The sequence below is a fragment of the Ailuropoda melanoleuca genome, chromosome 7, assembly GCF_002007445.2.
Source record: "Ailuropoda melanoleuca isolate Jingjing chromosome 7, ASM200744v2, whole genome shotgun sequence".
Lineage (NCBI taxonomy): Eukaryota > Metazoa > Chordata > Mammalia > Carnivora > Ursidae > Ailuropoda > Ailuropoda melanoleuca.
Window position 1 is genome coordinate 111,180,437 of NC_048224.1, and position 27,517 is coordinate 111,207,953.

Consider the following 27,517-nt stretch of genomic DNA (forward strand, 5'->3'; position numbering starts at 1 on the left):
GTTGGGGCAACTGGCAAAATGTTTAGCTTATAACATGATATGCCACTACTATTTATTATGATAATATAGCACCAGTGTAAATTCCCTAAACTAGATTAGTGTAGTATTGTTGCTATACAGAAAAATCACTGTTCTTAGGAACAAGGTGATGGGTCATGATGTTTGCAACTTACTCTTAAATGGTTCAACAGTAATAAATCCAGATAAAGAAATACAACAAATGTGGCAAAATGTTCACCGATGAAGCTGGGTAAAGGGCATATGGGTGATCATTGCACAAATCTTACTTTTTCCTACCAGGTTTGAAATTTTTTGAAATAAAAAGTTGAAACACATGGGGAATGAATATAAACAAAGAACTGCATCTGTGTATGTGACTATGCTTACATTAAAAAGCAATGGAAGGATAAACTACAAAGTTATAATAAAATGAAATGTTACCTATGACAGGAAGGGAGGAAACAGAGTGAGGGGACAGAAGAAGAGCTAGACTTTTCTGAATACCCTTCTTTATATATTTGAGTTAGGACAACGTAATTATTTAAGTTGTTATAAAACAAGTTATTAAAAGCAGTACCTAAAATCCTCAAGAAAGAATGATGCCAAATATATGTCCAATTAGTGGCATAATCACACAAGAGAGGGATTATTCCAACATAATTTAAAACACAGTAATTGACCACACCCACTTACTTTAAAGCACAGTCATTTCTTTACACATCTTAGCTGGGATACACCCAACAGACAAAAGACACACATACATAGCAAATGAATAACTGATTTTCCAATTCCAACATCCCCAGTGTCATTGGGAACAGGAATCTAGATGTATGAGAAAGATTCAAGTATAAGGTCCTATGGACCTTAGTTTGAATTAGTATCATCAGCACAAACTCTGATGTATTTTATCTTTAAAAAAAAAAATACATATACACATAAATGTATCTATACAGAAATATATACACACACATAAAAATAATATGTACCTGTGTGTATAAATACATGCACGTTTATGTGTGACTGTATGTACTGATTCTGTGCACTTTAAGTATCTAGAAACAATCACCAACCCAAGAGAAATGAGCCAAATTCTCCCTGCCAAATTTTGGCCTTTATATACCTATCACCATTAAAAGGAACCAGGGCATTTTGTAAAAACGGCTGATTTAGAGCTGAGGCAAGACGCTATGAATGACTACAAAGCGTACGCCTAAAGGATTCAGAAGGCAAGCTGAAGAGGCTCCTATCTAACAAAGACATATGATCCAGTTTCTTAAATAAAATTCAAGGAAACAAAAAAAGAGCTGGAGAAGCTGTAGATAACAAGAGACTTAAAAGACACAATTAACAATCACAATGTGTGGATCTTATCTAGATTCTAACTCAAACAACTAAAAAAATTAAAATCTTATCTGGATCCTAATTCAAACAATTAAAAATGTGCACATGATGACATGAAGGAATTAGCTTTTTTTGGTATAATAATAATATGGTTACTTTTTATGGGTCCTTATATTTAGAGATGCATAATGAAACATCCATCCACGAATGTGCTTTAAAATAATCTAGAAAGGGACAAAGTGGGTGGGGAATAAATCAAACAGGTCTGGCCAAGAGGTGGGTGGGGGGATGGGTTAAATGGGTGATGGGAATTAATGAGCGCACTTGTGACGTGAATCACTATATTGTACTGTACACCTGAAACTAATGTTACACTGTATGTTAACTGGAATTTAAATTAAAACTTAAAAGAGTTGGTAACTACTGAATCTGGGATGATAGACAAGTGGAGTGACTGTACTAGTTTGTCCTTTTATATGTTTACCACAGTCTACAATAAAAAGGTGAATATTTTACAAGCGCATAAAACTTATAATTACATTGATGAAGCAGATGAATCCTCCGTTTCCTCCTTAATTTACATGATACAACTTAAAAAGCAAGAAACAAGGATTCTGGATACTCTATTAGAGCACCTTAAATCCTACACTGGATATGCAAATTTTCAGAGCTCAGGTTGTGGTATAAACACTATCAGTTCCAAAAATATGATTTTTAAATTTTAATGCTTATATCCACTACTATTACAATACATAATATGCAGTTTAACATTATGTACTGCATTATACTTATAAAAACATATGAGAACAATTCTCATAAACACTCCAAAATTACATGCTTTAACAATAAAAACTCTTATCTTAAACCCTTTTGTGTATCTGACAGTGCCTAACCACCTAATTTCTGTATTAAAATACTATAAAAAAATTATACTTCTAAACAGAGGTGAAGTATCCTTTAAGATATCATTATAAAACATCAAATCAAGTTTTAAATTTAAACTCTGCCTAGGAATCGGTGCCTACCTTGTAGTGCATCACACATGCAGGCTTATAGGGGTGCTCACTCTCTATGACAGCATAGTGATTAGAGGTTGTACAAGCAGAGAGGCCTTGCTCAGGCTGGTTTCCTGTGGTGCTATCTGTTGACTGATTAGGATTGAATGCAGGGGGTGCATACTTCTGATTCAAAATGGCAACTGAGGGAAGTAACTGTTGGACAAGACCAAAGACTTCTACAGCCACCTAGTATAAAAAGAAATTAAGAGATAATAAATGTAAAAATTGCTTTAAAATTATTAACTACTATAACTGTTGGCTACCCTTAATTACCAAGACCATTATTGAGAGTTCTAGCTAAGTTTTCATTCAAAGAGAAATTTGTTCCTTGGAAAAAAAAGATTTACCTTAGATGTCTTAGATGTTACATGAAAATAACCTCGTCTCTACTTTTAAACACTTTGCCTTTTTGTAATCTGCTGTAAACTGGGTTTTACCCAGTATGTAATTACGCTGAAGAATCAATAGTTTATGATTTCCTTCACATCTTGACTATTTCACAACTGTAAAATACTCCTATCCTTCTATACTGCTATTCTTATCCGAAAAGAAAGACTTGGCATCAACTTCATAAATTACAAAAATCTAAGTTAACTTAAGCTTTCCTTACATATCATAATTCTAAAATATATTTCTCATTCCCAAATTCTTCAAATGTAAAGCTAGTAAGTAAGCATAGTAATCCAATAAACAAAATGAAGAACAGTGAGATTTAACTGATAACTTCTATCATTTAACTTGTCTAACTTTGTGTGTTACTTGTAACCCAGGTACCTCAAAGATCAAAGTGTTTATAAAGGATAGATACAAAGTCTGAAAAAAATTATATTTAAAAAAATACTCAAAATTACAGAATTAAATTACACACCTTGGGAATAGCAGCAGCTACTGGTCCTATGTAGGCTATAATAAGGGGAAGCAGCATGGAAAACAGACTGGAAGAGCTAAGCAGTTCTGGAATGTCATCAGCTAAAAAAGGCATTAAAACTATAGTTAGAAAGTAATTTCATTGTAATGTATATATGCTATACTAAAGCTACATTCTATTCTGTTGAGCAAAATAAAATTATAGTTGACATTGACTGAACACTTATAAAGGACCTGGCCCTATTCTAAGGGTTTTATATACACAAGCCATCTCAATTAATCCTCACAATAAAATACTTTTATTATTTCTGCTTTTTACAAGGGGAAACCCAGGCACACAATGTTAAGTAACTTATCCAAAAGCATCTACCTGTAAAATGATAAAGCCAGGATTAGAACCTACAGTAACAGCCATGATTTCAAACCACTACAGCTGATACCACACACAGCTATATGTGTGACATGAGGCCAATTACTTAGTTGGTATGTGCCTCAGGTTACTCCTCTGTACAAAAGAATAGTAACATTAGTACTTCCCTCACTGGATGTTATGAAGATTGAGTTAATATATGTAAAACGTTTAGAACAATGCCTGCACATTTTAAGCACTACAAAAATGTTTACTGTTATTAAGCTATATTGCCTTCTATTTTACCACAGAAAGCATTTTGCTGATGGACATTTTAATTATTTATCTATGAGCACGGTGCTGGGAAGATAAGTTGAGTCTAGACTGAGACGACCTTTATATTAAAGGCCAATTATTACCAAATACTTCTTTCTAGATTTGCTGTTGTGTCATAATAGGATGTACTTATTAAAAAATACAGTTTCTTAGCCCAATCCAAACCTCTGGTTTGGACAGGCCAAATATTCTTTATTTTCAGAAAGTTCCTCAGGTGCTTCACTAGGTGATTCCCAGGTGTGCACTAGGCTTAGGAACAAGTGTTATAGATAACAGTTAAGACTGGGTGGATAGCAATGAATCCTTTTGTAAATGAACTCCGCTGCCAGTGTGGAGGATGACCAGGTAACTAGATGGGGAGTGGGAGAAAGGTGACAATGAGACTGCTGGGATGCTATCCATCCATGACGAAGAGGACACATGCCTGCACCATGGTAGCCTGAACTATGGAAGAACAGATAGGGGAATACCAACCAGAGAGTTGCAGTGGAAGAACTCATATCAGATAAGTGAGTGGGGGTTACCCAGATCTTTAGGTGAACGGTGATACCATTACTGGAAATAGGATATATAGGAAGAAAAACACGCCAAAAGAGAAAACAAAATGCTTTTTGATGCCTAGAGGAAGGATAAAGCAAAGACTCAGTTTAATGAAGAGTTTTTCTCTTACTAGGTTAACTAAGAAAATAACAGGTATCAGGTAACTGCTTTTGAACGTTCTAAAAAATCCTGCATATGGAGAGTATGGCTGATACAAAATGAATGTATATGTATGTACAGATCTACAATGAATAAAACACTCCAGGATTCTGTAAGATGGTTCCTCTCAGTAACTCTGTGTATAAGTTACAGAATAAAGAATCTAAAATACAACTATTAAGAAAACAAAAGTCTTACCATCCACAGCAAGAGCTCTATGCAAGAGGTCTTTGGCAGCTCGAACAACAGTGCTTACCACAGAGAGAGCTCTGCTACAGTTTTTATCTTCTTCATTGGCTTTACTTAGAAGTTGGGATTGTAAATCTCCATCAAACTCACTCCTGTAACAAGAGTAACACATGAGATTTTACATGGTAGGTAAAATATGATCTAACTCTAGTTATCGTATTTAGATCAGAGCTCCTCACTTAAAGTTATTTTAAAATAAGACCAAGGAGAGTCTACTTTAGGAACTGATATTTAAACAAAGGCCTGAATTATGTTAAAAAAAAAAAAAAGCTGAGGGAAAAGTATTCAGGCAAAAGGAACAGTAAGATAAAGGTTCAGACAACAACAAAACCAGCAAGTTCAAGGAACAGAGTGACAAGTGTGACTGGAATGAAAGGAGCATGGAGGGTGACAGGAGTCAGATCATGTGAGCTTTGTACACCTCTGTAAGACCTTACATTTCATAATGGGAGAGGAAGCTGTGAGAGGACTCTGAACAAGGGCACATGTCTGTAAGATCCCTCTGGATGCACTGTGCAGAACTGACTGCAGCAGGGCCGCAGCAAAAGGAGGGAGACTGGGTTAGAAGCTGTGATAGTTACCCAGGGAGCTGTAGTGATGGTTTCGACTGAACTGTTAATTATGGGAGTTAGAAAAAGTCAGATTTAGAACGTTTTACTTTAATTAATTAATTAATTAATTTGGGAGAGAGAGTGTGTGCATGTGGGGGAGGAGGGGCAGAGGGTGAGGAAGAGACAGAATCTTAAGCAGGCTCCATGCCCAGCATAGCGCCTGACATGGGGCTCAATCTCACAACTTAAGACTGCAACCTGAGATGAAATCAAGAGCTAGATGCTTAACTGACTGAGCCACCCAGGCGCCCCTAAATTTAATTAATTTTAAATTTAAAGTTAAGGGTATGTAAAGCTTGGTGGGAAACATAAATATCTAAAACACTGTATTTTGTGTAAGAAATAAAGTCTAGATAGCAGGTGCTTCTAAGGGGCTCCCCAGCTTTTTGAAATATATAACTTTTGTACATGATATGGTTTTTTAATGTATGATTTGAGAAAGAGAATACTATTTATTGTGGTGCTACGTAACAAAAAGTTTTTCATGATTCGGTAAAAGCACTAGAAAACTTGTATCTCAGCAGCAACATGCCACCAGGAAGCTATTTAATATCTACCATTTCTATTTTATTTCACATGCAGAAAGGCAGGAGAAAAACCTACATCCAAGGCAACAGCTTTGTACAAATTGCCCAGGCAGTGTTCCCAGATTGTTTATGAAGGAAAGAGAGAAAGTGGCAAGTCTCTGAAAGTGATACACAACCTTGGTGATCTGAGGCTAAGTCGGATTGAGGGTAGATACAGTGAATGGTACTCATTACCTATGATTCTAGCTAATTCACTAAAAGAAAAACTGAGATGTGGAGACATATGTATATTTAGAAGTTTTTTTTTTTTTACCCCAAATTGTTATCTTTCTTTTTTTTGTATTGTTTACATAAGGAATGGTTAAGGAACACATCATTATGTACATCAAAATACACTGCAGACTGGATAATAGGATCAAAGCAGCACTAGTACTTGGGTAGAGTTGATTTGATCATCAATTTTTGGTATTTTTAAAAAGAAATGAATAAATTCCTTTAAAATTTGAAACTGTAGACCACAAACTACAAAAGTGACAATAGCACATATGTCCAAGACATAAAAATTTCAAAGATATTAAAGAAATAACGACAAAAACATTTTAAAGCATTCACCTTTACAATAAACACTGAATTCATATATTAAAATGCGATCTTTTTATATGAATTAGCACAAGTGTGTGCAAGGGAGTTACACTGCATATTTATAACTATGCATTTAGCATTTTTTTACCTTGGCAATAACCTGTACGTGTCCTGTCACTTTAAAATGGTCCCCTTACCTCTACACACACACTTACCTATAGTAGAGTATCTGTGGAATCTGTCCTCTGGTTTGGTTTGTGCCATTACTACTCAAGCTGCATGTGCTGAATGTGAATGTGACGCCATCAGGACACTGAACTGTGGTCATTCCTCCATCTCCATTGGCTGTACGGCTTCCGTAGTTCCTCAAGCGCACAGCATACTTAACATTTTCCTTCACAATAAAGATGTAAAATACGTTGAGGATATAAAAAAACTGGGCAAATAAACTGAATTTCTTCGTCATATTTATAGATGACTTGGTTAAACACATTTTTAATCAATCAAACAGGAAGATAAGTAACACTGATGTTTATTATTTAAAAGAAACTATACTAAGTACTTCATATGCTTTAATCAAATTAATCCTTAAAATGACCTCATGAGGTAAGTACCATTACTATTCCTATTTTATAGATGAGGAATCTGAGGCACAGAGAAGGTAAGTAACTCACCCAAAGTCACACAACTAGTAAGTGATGGAACTAGTATTTGAATATAGGTAGTCTGATGCTAGTTCCTGCTCTTAACCACATGTAAAGAGTATTAATCATAACAAAAGATTTAAAATACATAATCTAATATTTTTCTTTGATGGGTTTAACTTTTGAAATAATTCCAAATGTGGGAAAAAATAATGGTGAGTCTACTATATTTTTTTAAGAGACACTCAAAGACAGAAATAGTTAGGTGGACAGAAATGGGAAAAAATATTCATAAGCAAAAGTTGTCCCAAATAAGATGCGCTGTGCATAGAAAACATGAGAGACAGACATCAGTGCCTTATAATCTATGATATAAACTTCATAGTGAAGATTTTTTGGTTTTTGGTACCTAAACTTTTTGATAATATCTCTGATGAACTTACCTTATCCAAAATTCTGCTCTATAATAAAAAAATAACATACAGTTGAATTCAGAATTTTCATAATTAAGGTTAAGTAAAATTTCCATTTTGCTAATTAGTTATTTACTGCTAGATAACAAAGTTATATGAATAAACAACTTTTATATAAAGTAATAGTAACTTTAATAGTTAATACTCTATTAAGCCTGCTTTTTAAAAAAGATTTTATTTATTTATTTGACACAGAGAGAGAGAGCGCACAAGAGACCACAAGCTGGGGAAGCAGCAGAGGGAGAAGGGAAGGGAGAAGCAGGTTCCCCCCACTGAGCAGGGAACCGGACATGGGGCTCAATCCCAGTACCCTGGGATCATGACCTGAGCTGAAGGCAGGTGCTTAACCAACTGAGCCACCCAGGCACCCCAGGCCTACGTTTTTAAAAAGTGAGTTTTGCGGGGCGCCTGGGTGGCACAGTGGTTAAGCGTCTGCCTTTGGCTCAGGGCGTGATCCCGGCGTTATGGGATCGAGCCACATCAGGCTCTCTCACTATGAGCCTGCCTCTTCCTCTTCCCACTCCCCCTGCTTGTGTTCCCTCTCTCACTGGCTGTCTCTCTCTGTCAAATGAATAAATAAATAAAATCTTAAAAAAAAAAAAAAGTGAGTTTTGGCACAATGAGAGAAGGAAAGACAGGAACTCATATTTACTGAGCTTCTCTACTGTGCTAGGCACGGAGGCAAGTACTTTATTCCATTATTTAATTTCATCTGAACAACACTACCAGGTAGGTACTATCCTTCCCAATCTACAGATAAGTTCCAGAGTAGCTAAATAACGATGTCCAATTTCTTCAAGCTACTACGTGGAAGAGCAGGCATCTGAAGCTACTTCTGTCTGACTCCAAAACCTAAGAATGTTTTCCACTGTACCAAATTTTAAGAGATCTTTTGCAAAAATAGAATACAGTACAGTATCAGTATAGTAGTGACTCTATAAACATTTAAAGCACCACTTGAAGGAGTACTTTTCATTACTTAAAAGTAAGCTACATAATACTACTTCTTACTTACAAAAGAAACATAATTGAAATTACCTTTAAAGGAACAACTTTGTCAAGTCTGATTTCAGCTATATCACTGGGTGAATCATCTGTTGTATAGGTTCCTTTGACTAATTCTAGAGATGTCCATCTATGAGAATGAGTTGAATCTCCTGCATGTTCACTCTAATTAAAACAAAACAAAACCCACCATATTCTTAATTTTGTTTTGTTGTTTTTAAGCAGTTTATTTTCTTGCATATAAAATTATCCATTAGCATTTCCCCACACATAGTGAAGAAAAAATTTTTGGTATGCTCAACTATTCACTTTTATCTGATTTCCTGAGGACTCTAGAACCTAAATCATATAAATGGGCTTTTCTCATTTGATGTCTTAAAACAATTCCCAATTCTTCATTAGAAGAGTGCAACTCTAATTACAGAACCTAATGAAGTAGAGAAATAATTTAAATTAACTGCTAAAAAGAATCAAGATACAGATAGGTTTCTATTTATTAGGAAATGATTTACATGGTACCTTTCTGTCTCATTTTAATAAAACTTTGTGAAAACTCAGGTTCTTTAAATAATTTAGATATATTCTCTAATCAATCAATACTATCTTTACTAAGAATCATCCATTAGCACTCTGACAAAATTGCTTTAATCACTGATACAGGTAATAGTATCGCCGTGAATATTCGTTTTTGTTTCTTAAAAAAACTACATAGCAAAAAAAAAAAAAAAAAAAAACCACAAAAGATATAATTAAGGGCTTAACTATATAATTTCTAGTCTTTTCATCTAACATCTCCCCTGGGAGTGTAAAAAATATGAGGCAGAAGTGATCCAGAATGGCACACAAGCAATCATGAAGAATCATTCTCTTTCAATTTATTTCATGTCTGCCATGACTAATGACTAGTCAGCTAACCCCTCAAAGATGTGGGCAGTCTTACTACAATAATGGTAGGTCTTGATGCACAACCCACACAGCAAAATGAACCCTGTAAGAGTGGTACTTACATCATCAACCAATACCTCTAATTCATATTCATGAATTCCACCTCCTCCATAGACAGAAAAACCAACCACAACTATTCCAGGTTTGTCTACTGAAAAACAGATTGCATCAGGGGACCCATTCCCAGTGTTCCAGCTTCTTCCTTGACTTGTTTTTGTGAATCGGTTAGCACTGGCTTTAACAGAGTGGAGAGAATTAAGTCCATCAACCTAGGAACAAGCAAAAGCAATTACACATCAGTAGTCTGTACCTAAGCATTAATAACATACCTTCAACAAAAGCCCCAAATTTCTAAGAAGTTCAAAAAGATACTACATTTAACAAGTTTACTGCATTAAACCTTCCTAAACGTATATTCCATAGAGATAACCCAGCAATAAAACCAGATTTTATCATTCTAAATTTACAAATCAGTATCACTTGACAGTATTTTCTTCTCTTAGTGAGACAAAGCTATACATTTCACTTAATTTATAATATCAGAACTATAAACCTGTAAGTTATCATAGTCATAACATATGAATGAATTATATCACTCACTTTGAAAAGATACCAACATTTCACCAACATTCTATGGATCAATAGTTTTCGAACCATTCGACACAGACCTCTAGGAATTTCGCAGAGATGGGTAGCCAAGAAAAAGGCAGATTCAAGTTTCCGTTCATCAGTCAGAATATCCCTCCTCTCATCTGTGAGTTTTGAAGACTTCATTTGCAGAAAATGTTCTATGTCTTAAGTTTGAATACCACTAATGTATGTTATGATAACCTGGCATTCAATATTTGAATATATATATATACACAAGTACAACCTCACTAATTATAGACTCATTAGAGAGGAGCAGTGAACTTATTTTGGCTTGAAACCGCTCTCTGAATTACAGAGTCAGCTTTTTATCTAAGTTGGCTGCAGAAATTTGGAAGAACTATAAGAGGAAAAAAATGAAGTTTATGATTCTAGAGAGAATTTCAAACTGCTCTGGGAAAGAAAGAAATATGGATGTCTAAGCCAGGACCTTTGGAAACTTCCCAGTTTGTATATTGGGCACCTGCAATTTGGGGCATTCTTTTTCATTAAAAAAAAAAGTTAAGTTCACAGGGGAAAACTAGCTAGTAACCTTCTGAGGGGGACTATGCATCACAGACTTTCTCTTCAAGGATCTGGTACAGAAGAGAAGTATATTATAGGCTGAATGACTAAGTGGAAAAAAAAAATGAACCAAATTAAAATTTTCTGACAAGGGGTCCAATGACCTCCTACGCCAAAGTCAAAGCTAACAAAGAAATGAAGGAAGTGCTTCCCAGGGTGAAATACTAAAATATGTGCAGATGTACATGTAATCATTCAGAAATCCTAAAGGCTAAACTGTCACTATGAATCAGTAATGAGTATAGACTGGATGGAATAATTCAGCATGTATTCTAAAATAAATCTGTAAGTAAGAAAAAGCAAAGGCTAAGAATTATAAACGTAAAAGAGAAAAGATGTTAATTGGCAAGAAACTTAATACATGCTAGCTATTAAACATTCACTTGAGTGACATAAGGTATTTCACATTACGACATGATTTTCAAAACCAATCTTCTGTCTGCTTTTTTGGGAAAAAATTAGACAACTTCACTAAATTCATTCAAAACATTTACATAAATTGTACAACGGAGCGAGCAGGGCAGTGAAATGGTTAAAAATAATGTTACTTCACAAAATGTAAAGCCCTTTCAAAGTAGTTTTCTTAAACAATATTTGATCCTTTTAAAGTTTCGTGATAATGGCTATACAACAACGTGAGTGTACTAAATGACCATTTTACATATGTTATTTGTCTAGTGTCAGTCAAGTGTGCAGAACTAAGGTTTAAACCTCTTTACCTTCTCCATACCATGTGTTCACTATTAGTAGCCCCACTCCTATTACTCATTACCCAGCAATGTGAACGATTTTTGCTTCCACTGGGACATGACAGTGAGGTTGCGCTACGGAGCACGTAAGAGGAAAACACACAGTTTGTATTACTCTGACATCCTGGGTAAACGTGAGAGAGAGGGAGCAAGCAAGAGCAGAGAAGAGGTATAAGGAAGGATAAACCAACCAAACAACTTAGCTTGAAGGTTTTGTTTTAAAGAAAAAACAATACAAATGGGATTAAAATTAGTTTCTACAAAGCCAAAATATATGAAAAAAGAAACTATGTAGAAAATTTAAACATGTGCTTATTATCCAATCTCAAAATATAACATTACCTCAGACCCCAAGGCTGATGCTGTCAGTTCACTGACAATACTGGCCAGCAATCCACAGGTGTTAGAAACCAGGTGGGAGGAGAACAGTTCGTTTTCTCTCCTCAGGCTGTTCCTGACGGGGAGCACAACAATAACCAGCATTTTCTCCAGAACTTCACGGAAGCTTGTCATCCCTGAGATATTCTCTTCACTCTATGATACATGAAAAAAGAAAAAAGTTCCAAGATACTACTGCTTTATTTTCCTTCATGTGAGTATTCAACTACAAATCTTATCTTTCTAGATGACACCCTTAAAATTCAGGCTTGACTCTATGTCTATAAATCCATCCAGCTGTATGTGGAATCACTGAATTTACTTTCCACTTAGAAGTTCTTTTTTCAATTATTCTCTCTATGCATCATAAAAGTACCACATCTTTACAAGATGTTCGTTTCTTAATTAGCTTTGAGTTATTTTCACTTATTCTCTTATTTAACTTCTCAATAACGATCATATATGGCAGAAAAACCCTCCTATCTAAAAAGTTTTTTTAATAGGACAAGATTCCAATCTAAGATAATTATTTCTGGTATATTTAGAGGTAAAACAATGGAGTGTATGTGCTGCCAACGCAAACACAAGGTAAAACAACTGAGAAATAGTCTGTACGAATCTATTCTCTAATAAAGTTCTTTCTATACATGCATGTAATAAAAATAAGGAATTTTACTACAAATACTCCTATGCAGTTTTACATTTTCTACTGTACTTGATTGCCTAAGAAATTCCAACCCCTACCAATGGAAAAATTTCAAGATAAGAAATTATAAGAAATTAAAGATCAAGGGGGAAAATATTTTTTGTCCCAGAAATAAAGGGAAAAGATGATTAATTTAATTGATATCCAGCATGAACACTATTTATCTTTTTTACCATCCCTGATATCTTTTAGCCCACCATGGACAGGGAGCAAAATGCATCTGGTTTTATGAGGGGACCAATTGTGAGCAATGACCCTTTAAATTTTACTGTGGACTAGTGAATCAAACAACCTGGGATTTAGTTCCAGTTTCTTCATAGTGTCTCAACAACTTCTATAAAATCAGGGAAACTTATTATAAGCTATGACTCAGTTATCAAAATCACCTGGTTGCCCCCGAATATGCAAGTTCTTCCACAACACTAATGTTCCATACTGCTTTATGAGATACAGCGTATGTAACAAATACAACAGATTTCATAAAGTCATAAAATCTCACGGTAGAAAAGCATCTTCAAAGTTAAATCAGTCTTCCCAAGACAAATCAAATATGTAAATGACTGTACATTCAACCCATGACAGGAAATTAAGTAACTTTTCAGTTAAAATCATCACAAGCATTATTACACATCTTTATTAATGTACAATCTTAGGCTGAACAAAAAGTCAGAGATAATCTTCCATCTTTAAATTATTTCTATTATCATTTGAATAAGATTACCGTAACACATCAACTTCTTATGAAATTAGTTTTCCTGCCTTTAGAATAATCAATTCCTGATTTTGTTAAAATTATAATTCTTCTATCCCTTACATCACTTTGATTCTCCAGAAACTTTACTTTTTGGAACTTCTCAGAAAATCAGCTTTGGATGAAACTCAATCCCCAACTGTATTCCATAACCAATAATCTTGGAGGGGCTTTATTAGGGGGGTGGATGAAGTGTATTTATCTAGTTACCCACTTAGTTTCTAGTTAGTAACTAACAAGATTAATACAAGATGCTTCCCATATAATCTTAAAATGGAGTTAATAGTGTCAATGTTTTAGCTGAAGAATCAAAAAAATATACATATACACAAATGCACATCACTAGCCACTTAAATTTTAGAAAAAGGAATTCATTCACCAGTGGTGGGGAATGCAAGCTGACACCAGCTTTCTGGAGGGCATTTTGACAATTTGTAGTAAAGTCTTAAGATGTTTTACTTTTTTTTTATTTTAAAGATTTTATTTATTTATTTGACAGAGATAGAGACAGCCAGCGAGAGAGGGAACACAAGCAGGGGGAGTGGGAGAGGAAGAAGCAGGCTCATAGCGGAGGAGCCTGATGTGGGGCTCGATCCCATAACGCTGGGATCACACCCTGAGCCGAAGGCAGACGCTTAACCGCTGTGCCACCCAGGCGCCCCAAGATGTTTTACTTTTACTTAAGAATTTTTCCACTCCTGATGATTTACTCCGAAAAATCATCACAAGTAGGCATAAAAATGTAGTCAATGATACTTTCAGCAGCATGTTTAAAATACTAAAATATTGGGAATAATCTAAATATGTATATATAGAGAGGGAAAAGATTAACTAAATTATGGTACACCCAAATGGTAGAATCCTGCAATATCTATTAAGAAGAGGATAGAAGGATACATACTATCTTAGTAGAATATTAACAAAGACATATAATTATTAATTACTAATAATTACCAAATGTTTTTAGTTCTGAGAATTTTTAAATATTTTAAAATTTTACTATACTTTTAAGGAAAATATTGTAACACTAAAGAGAATTCCAAAAGAAAAACAGAATTACCCATAACTTTATCATCTAACCATTATTTTCATTTCTCAGTATTCTCTTTCAAAATAAGTACAACATACATATTACAAAATACATATGCCTTTTGCATACATAGTTTACACAGTCATCATAGTATACTATAGTCATAAAGTATATATACTTTGGTTTCTGATTTTCTAATTTAAAATGTAAAAACGGCACTTTTTTTTTTTTTTTTTTTAAGATTTTACTTATTTGAGAGAGGGAGAGAGACACCATGAGCGGGGGTGGGGGAAGGGGATGTGGGACAGAGGGAGAAGCAGACTCCTCACTGAGCAGGGAGCCAATGTGGGGTTTAATTCCAGGACCCTGAGATCATAACCTAAGACGAAGGCAGACGCTTAACCGACTGAGCCACCCCAAGCGCCCCAACATCACCCTTGATATTAAATGTAAATATGGCTATTTTTAAAGGCTGATCCCTTCTCTTTTCTTTTTTTTTAAATTTTTTATTATATTATGTTAAAAATATGGGTATTTTTAAAGGCTGAGCCCTCTTCTATCACATTTTCTATCACATCCAAATTAAACTATTTCACTTAGCAATGAACATACAAGGCTCTAATTAAAGTTTTCCATTTTTCCTTTTAATAAAATACACATAAAGCTTTAGTCTTCCAATTATTCCCTTGGATAATTTGTTTGCAAATACTCACCATACCTAATACTGAATTGACAATTTATCTTGTAAGAAGATCTTCCAGGTTAGAGACACCCCCTGCCCTGCCAATTCAAGAGCTGTGTTTATCTTTTTTACTCCTGTCTCAACTAGTATCTAATTATTATCCCAGTAAATAGTAGATACACAATAAATACTTGCTGAAAGATTGAAAGAAAAAGATTACTTAGACTAATTACATAATGCGAGAAACCATCTATAAATTTAGTAGGTTTCCTCATAGTCTCGCCAGAGTAGGACTTAGTAAGAGGAAAAAAAGATCACTTTTCCTAATTTTTTACAAATAAATCAGTACCTCAATTCATTCACATTTAGTTTCTAGTAAGGCTGAAATTTTTCCCATGCTGGCATACTCTCTAAAGAACCTCTTATATTTACTCTTATTATTTCTACTGTAATTCTACAAAAGTATTATATTAACTGTAAATTTTCTTCCCATTCTGCTGTTGTCCTTCATTTCTATATGTCACTTACAATTTTCTCATAATGTTTGTTGCTTCAGTCAACAGAAAATTGCTATTGTACAATAATTAGGATAACTATTCTTTATTCTACTGCTTTTCTTGGCTTTCATTTTAAAGATTACTTCTCGGGGCGCCTGGGTGGCACAGTCGTTAAGCGTCTGCCTTCGGCTCAGGGCGTGATCCCGGCGTTCTGGGATCGAGCCCCACATCAGGCTCCTATGCTAGTGTTCCTGCTTCCCCTGCTTGTGTTCCCTCTCTCGCTGGCTGTATCTCTCTCTGTCAAATAAATAAATAAAATCTTTAAAATAAATAAATAAATAAATAAAGATTACTTCTTATCGACTTGATAGTATTATATATGGTTTTCTTGCATATTTAAGTTAATTTTTCTCTATAGTGCTTTCTAATAAACCAGAAACGGTTACTACTGTGACTGTTTTAGAATGTTTAACATACCAAAATGTTATAGAAAAAAATGTTTCAAAAATGTATTTCTTTTCCTTGAATTCTATCTTGGCAATCTAAAATATTAAAATATAAAAGTATCTGCAACTTTCAAATGGTTTGGCAAATAATAAATATGTGGGAATTCATTGCATAACCCTCACATTTTTTTTATAGGTTAAGTTTCATTCAAAATTTAAAAATTAGAGAAAAAATATTGCAGATTTATAGGTAAACATGAGAAAATTATTCCCCCTGAATTTTAGCTCTTCTTGTGAAACACATACTTATTTGGTAAATACCAGTACAGAAGAATAAGCACCAACTTAAATATACCCTCATTTGTGGTTTTATTGGTTCAGTATAAAAGATATTTAGGAAAAAGACCTACCTGGCTGAGTTTTTCCATATGTGCTACCAAAAGGGGAAACCGGTGAACTAGTGTTGAATCATTCTCTGTGCTAACTTGTTTAACAATTGATCGTAGTAGTACTTCTCCATCATATGCAATAGGGAAGATAGAAGTCAGCTTAACAGAAGTGTGGCACAGAGCAGACATAACAGCTGCAAGCAATCGGCTGCTTGAGGTCTTGAAGTTTGCTTCTTGGATATCCTTTTAAAAACAGAAATATGCATCCACCAAAGAAATATGGCATCAATATAAGTCACATTTTGGGGTATATAAAAGGTAAACAACTTTTTAAATTATTCCAAAATTTTCTAGGATTCATTTTAAGTGTCGTGTTATGGGATTTAATTATATCAATACTTTTAAACACAACTGTTCAAGTTACTACCCACTGAAGATGGAAAAATTATTAAATATGGTCAGGAAAAATCAGCCTCCTATTCTCAAATTAATGACTTTATGTATCCTCAGAATCAAGAGTCCTCTTTAGTACTATGCTCAAAGAATGACATCAAAAAGCCCCCAATCAGTATATATCTAAGGCATGTCCAGTAAATAAGCACTGAAACCACTTTCCTCCAATAATAAATAATTTAAATTGTAATTTGGTGCTACTGAAACATTTCACTAATGTTAACGTTGCATACTCAATAGCAACTATAATAAACATTTCACTAAGGTCACAAAATTATATCACATTATGATATAATATCATATTATTATTTATTATATTATATATTATATATATAATATATATAATATAATATATTATATTATTATAATATTTATTATTATCATATTATATTATTGTTATTATATATATCATATTATTCAGAAAAATGAGTAACATACTTGTAAATTTTTTAAAATTTTTATTTATTTATTTGAGAGAGAGAGAGAATAGGAGCAAGGGGAGGAGCAGAGGGAAAGGGAGAAGCGGACTCCCAACTGAGCAGGAAGCCCAAGACCCTGAGATCATGACCTGAGCTGAAGGCAGATGCTTAACTGACTGAGCTACCCAAGCACCCCAGATTTTTTAACAAAATATAAAAACTTATCAAGACAGGATATCCTAATTCACAAAAAACTGTGTACACTTTACTTATTTATCAAACATCTGTGTTATAAATTCAGGCTAAAAGCAACATATCTGTTAAACCAACATTTGTTAAAGTTAGCCTGCCTGTAACCTGTTCAGTGGCAAAGAAAAGAACCATATGAGACTGGACATGTCGAGAAAGTTGTACACTAATTCAGGTAATAATCCTGTCCCAGGAAACTGACTGGTAAAATGCACTACTCTGCAACAGAACATGGGTGAACCTGGAAGACACTATATTGAGTGAAATAAGCCAGTCGCAGACAGACACTATAATGAGTGAAATAAGCCAGTCACAGACATGATCCCACTTGTATGAAGTATCTAAAACAGTAAAACTCACAGAAGCAGAGAATTGTTGGGAGGAGGGGGAAATGGGGAGTTGGTGTTAAACGGGTATAAAGTTTCAGTTATGAAAGATGAGTTAAGAGCTGGTGAACTCCTGTACAACACTGTACCTGTAGTTAACAATATCATATTACATGCTCAAAACGTGTTAAGGGGTAGCTCTCATGTTAAGTGTTCTTGCCACAACGAAACACATTTAATACCAAGAATAAACTCAGTATGGAAATAGCTTAAAAAACAGTAATAATCAAATAAAAACAACATTGCCTACCCAGATGTCATCACTGGAATATCTTTCAAATAGGTTAGGATACCCTGGTGATGACAGTGAATTTAGGGGAGCAGAAGGTGCTAGAACTTCCACTACAATGTTAAAAAGAAGTGGTCAGAACAGTCACCTTGTGCCTTGTTCCTGAACTTAGGGGGGCATTCAATATTTTACCATTAAGTATGATATTAACTGTAAATTCTTCTGTAGATATCTTTATCCTTTATAATCCTAGACTGAAGAAGTTTCCTTAAATCCTAGTCTGATGAGAAGTTTTCATCACTGAATAAGTGCTAATTTTGTTAAATCCTTTTTCATTATCTATTGAGAGGATTATAAAATTTTCCATTTATTCAGTTAATATGGTGAATGACACTGATTTCTGAAAGTTAAACTAACCTTGCATTTCTAAGAAAAGCCCTACTGGGTGTGAGATATTTTTTATATTGTTGGATTTGATAATATTGTTAAGAGCTTTTGTATCTATGTTTGAGTAACGTTTGTACTAATTTTTTCTTTTAATATCTTAGGTTTTGGTATCAGAATAAGGCTAACTTGACTAAATTAGCTGGGAAATGTTGTCTCCTATATTTTCTGAAAAAATTAGTAAAAGGTTGATATCATTTCTTTCTTGTAAGTTTAACAGAATTCACCAATGACAAATATCTGGGTCTGGAGTTTTCTTAGTGGTGAAGTTTTTGATAATAAATTCAATTTTTTAATGGATATAAGGTAGTTCAGGTTTTTCTATTTCTTAAAGTGCCAGTTTTGGTTATGTTGTATTTTCAAGATATTTGTCTACTTTATCTAAAGTCACTAATATAAAGTTGTTCATAATATTATCAGTCTGTTGGGTCTACAGTGATATTCCCAGTTTCATTCCTGATCATGGTATTTTGTGTTTTTTCTTTATCTCTTGTCTCTCAGTCAGACTTGCTAGGAGTTTATTGATTTGGTTTTAATTTCAAAGAACCAACTTTCAACTTTGTCAGTTTTCTCTATTTTTATCTTTTCTGGCTTCTGCTCTTATCTTTATTATTTCCTTCATCTTTATCACTTTCTTCTTACTTTGGTTTGCTATTTCTGACTTCTTTAGGTAGAAACTTAGATCACTAATTTTAAACCTTTCTTCTTTGCTAGTATTATCATTTAAAAGTATAAATAAACTTCTTTCCAAGCAATGCTTTAGCTACATCTCACAAATTTTGATGTTATACTTTTATCTCTTTTAGTATGAAATAGTTTCTTATTCCCTTTGGATTTCTACTTTGATTCACTGGTTACTTAGAAGTGTTGTCTATTTTCCACATATTTCATGCCTTTCTCAATATATTTTGCTGTTGGTTTATTTAGTTCTATTGTGACCTGAAACTCTTTAGTTTTAATCTTTTGAAATTTACTAAGGTTTGTTTTATGGCCTAGCATATGATCTATCTTTGTGAAGATGGATGTGTATACATGAAAATCACATGTATTCTGCACTTGCATTTTGTTTTATAAATGTCAATAAAGCCAACGTGGTTGAGAGTGTTGTTCAGATCTGCTATTTCTCTACCGATATTTTGGTCTATTTGTTTATTAATTACTGAAAGAGGAGCCCTGAAGTCTCCAAGTATTGCTGTCGATTTGTCTTTTTCTCCCTTTAATTCTATCAGTTTTTTGCCTCAAGTATTTTGAAACTGTGATTTGGAGCACACACATTTATGAGGCTTGCAGTTTCCTCATGAACGAGTGATGTTATTAGCCAGCAAGTTCACTCACAGCTCTCTCTCCTGACTGTTCTACAGATATGGGGACAGCAGAAACTGCCCTTCTAGTGCTATCCTTGCTCTTACACACACTCGTGATTGTTCTTGCTCTCCTACACGTGCACACTCACTCACAGATTCAAAGAGCAAATGAGCAGCTGCACGATGGACCTGCCGATTTTATAGCTAAAAATGATAAAGCAAACAGAAAGAAACTGTCCTTCAGCTTGGATTATTTAAGTCACACATACTAAACCAATGTCCTAATTTACCTTTTATAAAAGTTAGAAAGAATGAGGCAACAGCACTTTATGTTCTTGAAGAGTATTAAGTAATATATTGTATTTTCAACTAACATTTTACAAACTTAAATTACCTGATCCAAACAATTCAGCAGATCACAAAGGCAAGCCCACTGTAAGGCAGGAGTTGGGTAGAAAGAATGAAAACAGGCAGTAAAGGTATTATGACACTCCTGAAGGACAGCTTCTAGGAGACTCAAGGGTTGACTGAGATATCCTTGAGGATCATTATCCAACTTCACCATACAGTGATCAACTCCTTCTGATAAAATTTTTCTTAACAAAGTTCTGGTTTTTCCAATACATTCTGCTAATTTGCTAGTTTCTTCCACAACCGCTTTTCCTGTAGCTTTGAGGGAACAAAGCAGACTGCTAATTAAACAGAACAATAAATATGCATGGAGATATTCAATATAATTCAAGTAATTTCCTATACAGCTAAAGATTGCAAGTACTCATAACTTAGAAATGAAACAATATAGAGATTAAATGTGGTCCAAGATTCTTTCTTTTAAAAATCTAAGCAGGGGAAAAAAAAAAAAAGCCAAAACATTGGTTTCAGCATTCAAGTCCAAATGAGTAGTTCAAAAAATTTCTATTTGACCGAATCTGTTTAAAATAATACTTTATTAGAGTGTTTTTTAGCTTAACATGACTTTTTGTTATCAACATAACACGTAATCTGTTTTATTCTTGGTAAGTAAATACATAAGGATGACTTTCTCCCCTCATTTTAGGAGAAGATTAAAGGCAACTGGGGATCTTAAACTCTTGGCTATCCCTATACAGACCTTCCCAATGTGCCCAGTATTTTCTCCATAAAGTAATTTAAAAACATGCTTCATACCTGATACTGGGTAAATTTCACAGGTATAGACACGCAATAACCTGAGACAACAGGTACCCACAAAGCGCAGTCTCTCTAGATCTAGAAGTGTAGCTGTGAACTGGAATCCTTTTAATCCTCTAAGTTCTTCAACTCCTAAAACTAAGGTGGTCCAGCTCCAGTGAAGAATACTCAACAATGACTCAAAACATTCCTAATCCAGAATATCAAAAAACAGATAACAATTAGTTCAAATGATACCATAGTTTGAATCAAATGGAAAGATGACACTGAACTTCAAAACTTTATTTGAACTTCTTTACTTAGTTTTGATTAGCCCAAATAATGGATATTTTATTAGTTCATTTATCAAATTACCAGCAGGAATATCTTTGAAGCTTGACAAAAAAGGTAGTTAGGCATGTATAAAAACAGTATTCAATATTTGCCTATTTATTTTTTAAATGATTTATTTATTTGAGACAGAGAAAGAGAGCATATGAGCCAGTGAGGGGATGGGCAGAGGGAGAGAATCCCAAGCAGACTCTGCACTGAGCATGGAGCCCAGCTTGGGGCTAGATCTCACCATCTATGACATTATGACCTGAGCCAAAACCAAGAGCCCGAGGCTTAAGCCACTGAGCCACTCAGGCACTCCCATATTTGCCTATTTAAAAATACATTTTTATTTCCCTGCTACCAACCTATCTAGTTTGTAAGGGAAAAAATTAAAAACATTTACAAATACACAATTACTTGAAAGCAAAATTAAACTTTACGCTGTTCCTGTAGTATTATATAAATAAGCCAAAAGTATTTAAAACACTTTAATAATTCTCTGATATTTTTTTTAGTATTGGGTATTGGTGATAGTATCAACTTATTTTATGTCTACATATTAAATTTTACCCTACAAACTACAGCCAACCCTTGATAAGCAAGTTAATAGAAGATAAAAATTAACTAGATTTTTAAATTCTACAAAAGGCATTTAGAGTAGTAAGCATCCCTTTCAGCTCTAGTTGTTCTGCAGGCCTTACCACACTTACATGATGACAAATACTAGATCATCTCAAAGCAAAGCACTTACTCCCTCATCCCCACCAAATTCCAGTCCTCTGGTATAGTAATACCAAAAATAAGAGTTGATAGTTTAGGTTTTCAGAGAAATAGTTGAATACATTTCTTACATAAAGATAACAATTACCTAATGACCACAAAACCACTTATACATAAATATCAAAAAATTACTAAGCCCGGGGGCGCCTGGGTGGCACAGCGGTTAAGCGTCTGCCTTCGGCTCAGGGCGTGATCCCAGGGTCCTGGAATCAAGTCCCACATCAGGCTCCTCCACTATGAGCCTGCTTCTTCCTCTCCCACTCCCCCTGCTTGTGTTCCCTCTCTCGCTGGCTGTCTCTCTCTCTGTCAAATAAGTAAATAAAATCTTTAAAAAAAATTACTAAGCCCAGAAAAAGGGATCACTGAAAAAGACATACAAAGTCAAGAGACTTATTTGGATCAAAAGATATCAAACTGATCTTAATACTAAAAGGATGCCAAGATACCAAGAGGCCAAAGTTCTTGTAATCTTTTATTGCAAGAACTATCTCTATAAACTACCATAGATCTTTTGGAAGGTCATTTGGCATGATATATCAAAATTTAAATCAGCACACTTCAGTACAAATATTCACATAAGTACATAAGTAATCAAAGATGCATATGGAAGGACATAATAGTAAAAAACAAGAAACAAATAGTCATTTGACTATTAAGGGTTGAATAAATTAAGAATACAACTATTCTATGGGATGCTGTGCAAATACAAGAAAAGATTAACACAGAGCCAAATATACTAACATGGATTATGTCCTTAATACTATGAAAATTTTAAAAAGATGTAAAACTTTATCATTACAAACAAACAAGGAAGTTGTATAGCATACTATATACATAGACTAACAAGTTTCTGTATGTATAAAAAATGGTCTGGAAGGATATACATCAAAAAGTAAACAGTAACAGAGTGATGGGGGAAAGAACTTTAGTATAATTTTAATATAGTTTTATCCTCACTCCACCTTCTTCCCAACCAGGAATGTGTATTAATCCTGTGATTTAAAAAAGCTAATTAAAAAAGAGGACAAAAAAGCATTCATCCTACACAGTTCACGCACATGAAAAACTACCAACTATATTAATAAATCACATTCATATAGTGCCTTACAATTTAAAAAGCATTTTTGTATCCCTTGTCTCATTAGAAATTCATAATGATGCTATCACACAGTTTATTTAGATAACTGGCATAAGAATGCTCAACTAATAAATGAAAGAACAAGAACTCAGACTTCCTGGGCAGACATACCATGATCTTTCAATTACATCATGTTGGCTTTCATTCTACACTGGCAACCCCAGTAACGTAGCATATCTTTAAATGTAGAATGTGGATGGGCAGGTAGTTCAACAGAGTCCTTAGTTAGATACACAACTCTTCTGTGTAGCTCCTCAAGCATTAGGCTGGCACTTTTTGTCAATATCAGCCTTAACTTTTTCTTCCACCTTTTAACTCCTTCAGCATATGTCTTCATACATGATTAACGAGAAAACCCACCAGTTATATCAGTTCATGTTAAAGTCAGCCAACATCGCTATTTTCCCATTATTTAAACGGCATACTCATTGGCCCAGGAAAAACCAAATCTGAGTTCATAACACTATCTGAGATAAACTCTTAGAAAAGTGGCTAAATGCTAAACATCAAAATGAAACGGAACATTGGACAAAAAACCTGAAACTTTAAAAAATGGCTTACCACTGAGACAGTTCTTGCAAAAGATCTCTTTAAAATGTGCACAGGTTCGCTGGTTTGCTGTTTGCCTTTTGAGGCACTGCCATCACTGGTTGGAAGTCTGAAGGTAGCAGACACACATAAATTTATGTTGAAAAGTCCACTGACATTTTTCTTTCCAAAATATACATTTTTGTAATAGCAAAATATGCTACTATTAAATATTAAGTGCTATATTATTAAGAAGTTATTCCACCAGTGTACCCAGGAGTAGTCTGAGCAACTTGCTACATTCATAATGCTATATGTTACAAATACTAACTATAATAAATTGCATAAAAACAAACAAAAATCTCCGCTTGGGAAAAGTGAGATTTATACCACCTAGAATCTTAAAGTGATTACTAGAGAAGCAAGACATGAGAGATAGTCACTGTTCTAGAGGTATTTCTTTAGATTTTTTTACTATTCAAAGAAAGACATTTTTTAGTGAGGGTTTATATCTGTTTGAATTCTTCATTCTAAATATTATTGCAGTAATCTACTTGAAATAGATAGATACATAGGCATATGCTTCCATAAATGTCTCAAATAACATGAAGTAATTAAAATTCTTAAATAATGTTATAAATATAGTAAATATTATCACATGGACAAGTTATTATTTGGTATTTCAAATAAAAGGAGGAAATTTTTCAGCAGTAAGAGATTTTCTTTTTCTTTTAAGATTTATTTAAGAGAGAGAGAGAGAAAAAGAGAGTGAGTCAGGGGGAGGGGAAGAAGGAGAGAGTTACAAGTTACTCAGCACAGAGCCCAAAGTGGGGCATGATCCCACATCCCTGAGATCACGACCTGAGCTGAAACCAAGAGTCGGACACCTAACCTTAGACTGTGCCACCCAGGCACCCCTCAGCAGTAAGGAATTTTCTATTCATTCCATCATAGTACAAACAGGAAACATAAGACAGCAGCAAATCAATCAGGCCTACATCTGAAGTCCCCTTGTAACACCCCAATATCATTTCTCTAAGACACATTTTTATTACTTTGTAATATTTTGAAATGGGTATGAAAACCCAGATTAAAAAATAAGTTATTAAAATACTGTTAATGGCATAATACAGATAATCTGAGTTATGAGGTAAAGTTTAAAATTAAGCTCAATGTAGATGTTTAAAAATATACAAAATATTGTGTTTTTGTTAAAAAGAGCTATATTTCTACTGGTATATTATAACTTGCTGAATGCTTCAAATAATTTCTTTCATTATGTCACTTATATTTTATAGTACCCTAGATGATTATAACAAAGGACTAAATCATATTAATTAACTACAAATATGCTAAATACCTGTATAATAATTGAGGTATCTGACCAGCATTAACATCTGTACCATTATTCGATTTCTTTGAACTCTTAAATTGGAAAACCACCCTAAGAAGAGAAAAAATAACAATGATACCAAAACACAACATGGTTCAAGATCCATGAAAGAAAATAATAAATTTGACAACAGTGTTTTCAAATCTTATGTTAATGAACAGAGATTCATTCTTTAAGGAAAAACACAAGTAAAAAGGAGTGGTTTTTATTTTGGTTCAAGCTCTGAACGGCTTAATGAATAAAATGAAGGAATTAAACCTGATCAGGAACTGCTGGGTAAGCAGCTGTCCTGACACTTCTAGTCCCCCCAGCTCAACTTGAAACAGAACAATAAGCTTTTAACAAAATATTTCAACTTACAAACAGTTTAAAATCTGCTCAACTGTACACATGATAAGCTTTAGCTTCGAACTGCTGTGATATTCCAAAATTCAATGAACTGCATATGGAATCACACAGTCCAGGATCAAGGCAGTCTCCCCACTGCTAGCACACAATCTTAGAGTAAGCCTGAAAAGGGATACTTTATAGCAGACTTAATTTTTCTAAGGCATTCCACTTGAACATTCAGGAACAAAGAATTCTCCTCATTAATTAGTCTGTTCTGTTTTTGGTAATCTCTGTTACAAATTAAACAACACTATTCGAAAAATACTACTACTTAACTTCTACTCATTTCAAATAGTTTACGCTCAAGAAGAGTAAGGAGTAAATTTAATTTCTCTTCTAAATGATAGTCCTTTTAAACACATGAATCCAGAGGACAGAGAATAAAGAAAGTTGGAGTTAGAGTCAAGAGATTCCAGGTCCAGATTTGGTCCTGCCACACAGTACTGATATGATGTGCAGCAAAGCAAATCACTTCACCTCCTGTGTCTCTATTCCCAAGTGGAAAAGAGCTAATAACAGCTTCACAAAATTAACTGCTGAGGGCATCAAATGAGAATATAGATATGAAAGTGTTGTATAAATTAAAAAGCACTCTATATATGAAATTTAAACAGTAAATCTCCCCTACATCTTATTAAAACTGTACTATCTCATATTGCTTAAAACTGAAATTTACAAACTGTTTTTATAAGCACTGTCAAATTTTATAGCAAGTATTTATTTCATTTTTATGGTTTCCAAATGCCTCACTTTTCTTGTCACTATATATAATTTCTAATTGGTAATAAGTTCTTAAATGATGTAACACCCAGAAATACATACAAATGACAAATGACAAGAGCAAAGTGTAGCAGTCCTATTCTCTCCCTGTTCTGACTAGACCTTAATCTGCCATGAGACTGCATAAATTTAATGTCTGGCAGTCTCACTGACATTTCTATCCTCCTGGAAGACCTCTGAGCTGCTAAAACAATATTCCACTAACAAAAATGAGAATTCCTTAAGTAACACTTAAACATTTTGCTTACCCATCATCTGTGGTAATAGAAGCTTGTCCATGAGATCCACAGTCACTGCTAGGTCCGGACACCCGAGCCCATGCTACATACCACCAGCCAGCTTGCAAGAGAACTGGTTCATCAAACATCATTGCATATTTTTCTCTGAGACAAAAATTAGTGAGTCAAAGACAATGCCTTTGCATTTCCCTGTTACATATATTTATTTGTTTTAAATCCTTTATCAACAAAACGTGAAATTCATTGTGTTAAGATTCTTGTTGAACATCATTAAAAACCTTCTATTTAAAAAAGTCTGAAAAAAATAAAAAAAATCTGACAGGAACATACAAATAATAGTCATTTGTATCACAGTGATGGCACTCCTCACCTTGAATTCTAAAAATTGCTTACATGTTATAAAGCTCTCATGTTAAAATAACACAAAAATTTTTTAATTGTTAAAAAAAACACGCAGTTTAGTTGGAAAATGAAACCCTGAATTTTAATTTTCAAGTATTTTGAGAAGAAGCATATTAAGAAAATGGTTCTGGAGTCAGACAGCCTGAGTTCAAGGCTCAGCTTCATGATTTGCTAGTTGTGTGATGCTGGGCAAGTTATTACACCCTCTCTGTGACTCAGTTCCTTCACCTGAAAATAGGGATGAAGATGATGTCTAGATCACAGCATTGTTCTGAGGATCGAGGAAATTCAGATAAAGTATTTGGAACTGTGCCTGTCACACAGTAACCACACAAAAAAATTTACTAAAATAGAAGGAGAAAACTACAATGT

The 27,517-nt window shown here is 34.1% G+C and overlaps 1 protein-coding gene across 13 annotated transcripts in view; it reads right to left on the reverse strand.

The window, feature by feature from the left end:
* Window positions 1-27,517, reverse strand: part of MYCBP2 (MYC binding protein 2) — a 257,559-nt gene that overhangs the window by 108,699 nt on the left and 121,343 nt on the right. For all 13 annotated transcript variants that reach the window (XM_034665322.1, XM_034665323.1, XM_034665327.1 and 10 more), the window contains 13 exons: window positions 26,753-26,887; window positions 25,302-25,385; window positions 23,975-24,071; window positions 21,178-21,370; window positions 20,405-20,679; window positions 16,548-16,769; window positions 11,990-12,181; window positions 9,749-9,955; window positions 8,775-8,906; window positions 6,835-7,013; window positions 4,849-4,991; window positions 3,268-3,368; window positions 2,367-2,585 (listed from right to left, as the gene is read on the reverse strand). In XM_034665322.1, coding sequence (XP_034521213.1) covers window positions 2,367-2,585; window positions 3,268-3,368; window positions 4,849-4,991; window positions 6,835-7,013; window positions 8,775-8,906; window positions 9,749-9,955; window positions 11,990-12,181; window positions 16,548-16,769; window positions 20,405-20,679; window positions 21,178-21,370; window positions 23,975-24,071; window positions 25,302-25,385; window positions 26,753-26,887 — 2,179 coding nt within the window. The remainder of the gene's footprint in view (window positions 1-2,366; window positions 2,586-3,267; window positions 3,369-4,848; window positions 4,992-6,834; window positions 7,014-8,774; window positions 8,907-9,748; window positions 9,956-11,989; window positions 12,182-16,547; window positions 16,770-20,404; window positions 20,680-21,177; window positions 21,371-23,974; window positions 24,072-25,301; window positions 25,386-26,752; window positions 26,888-27,517) is intronic.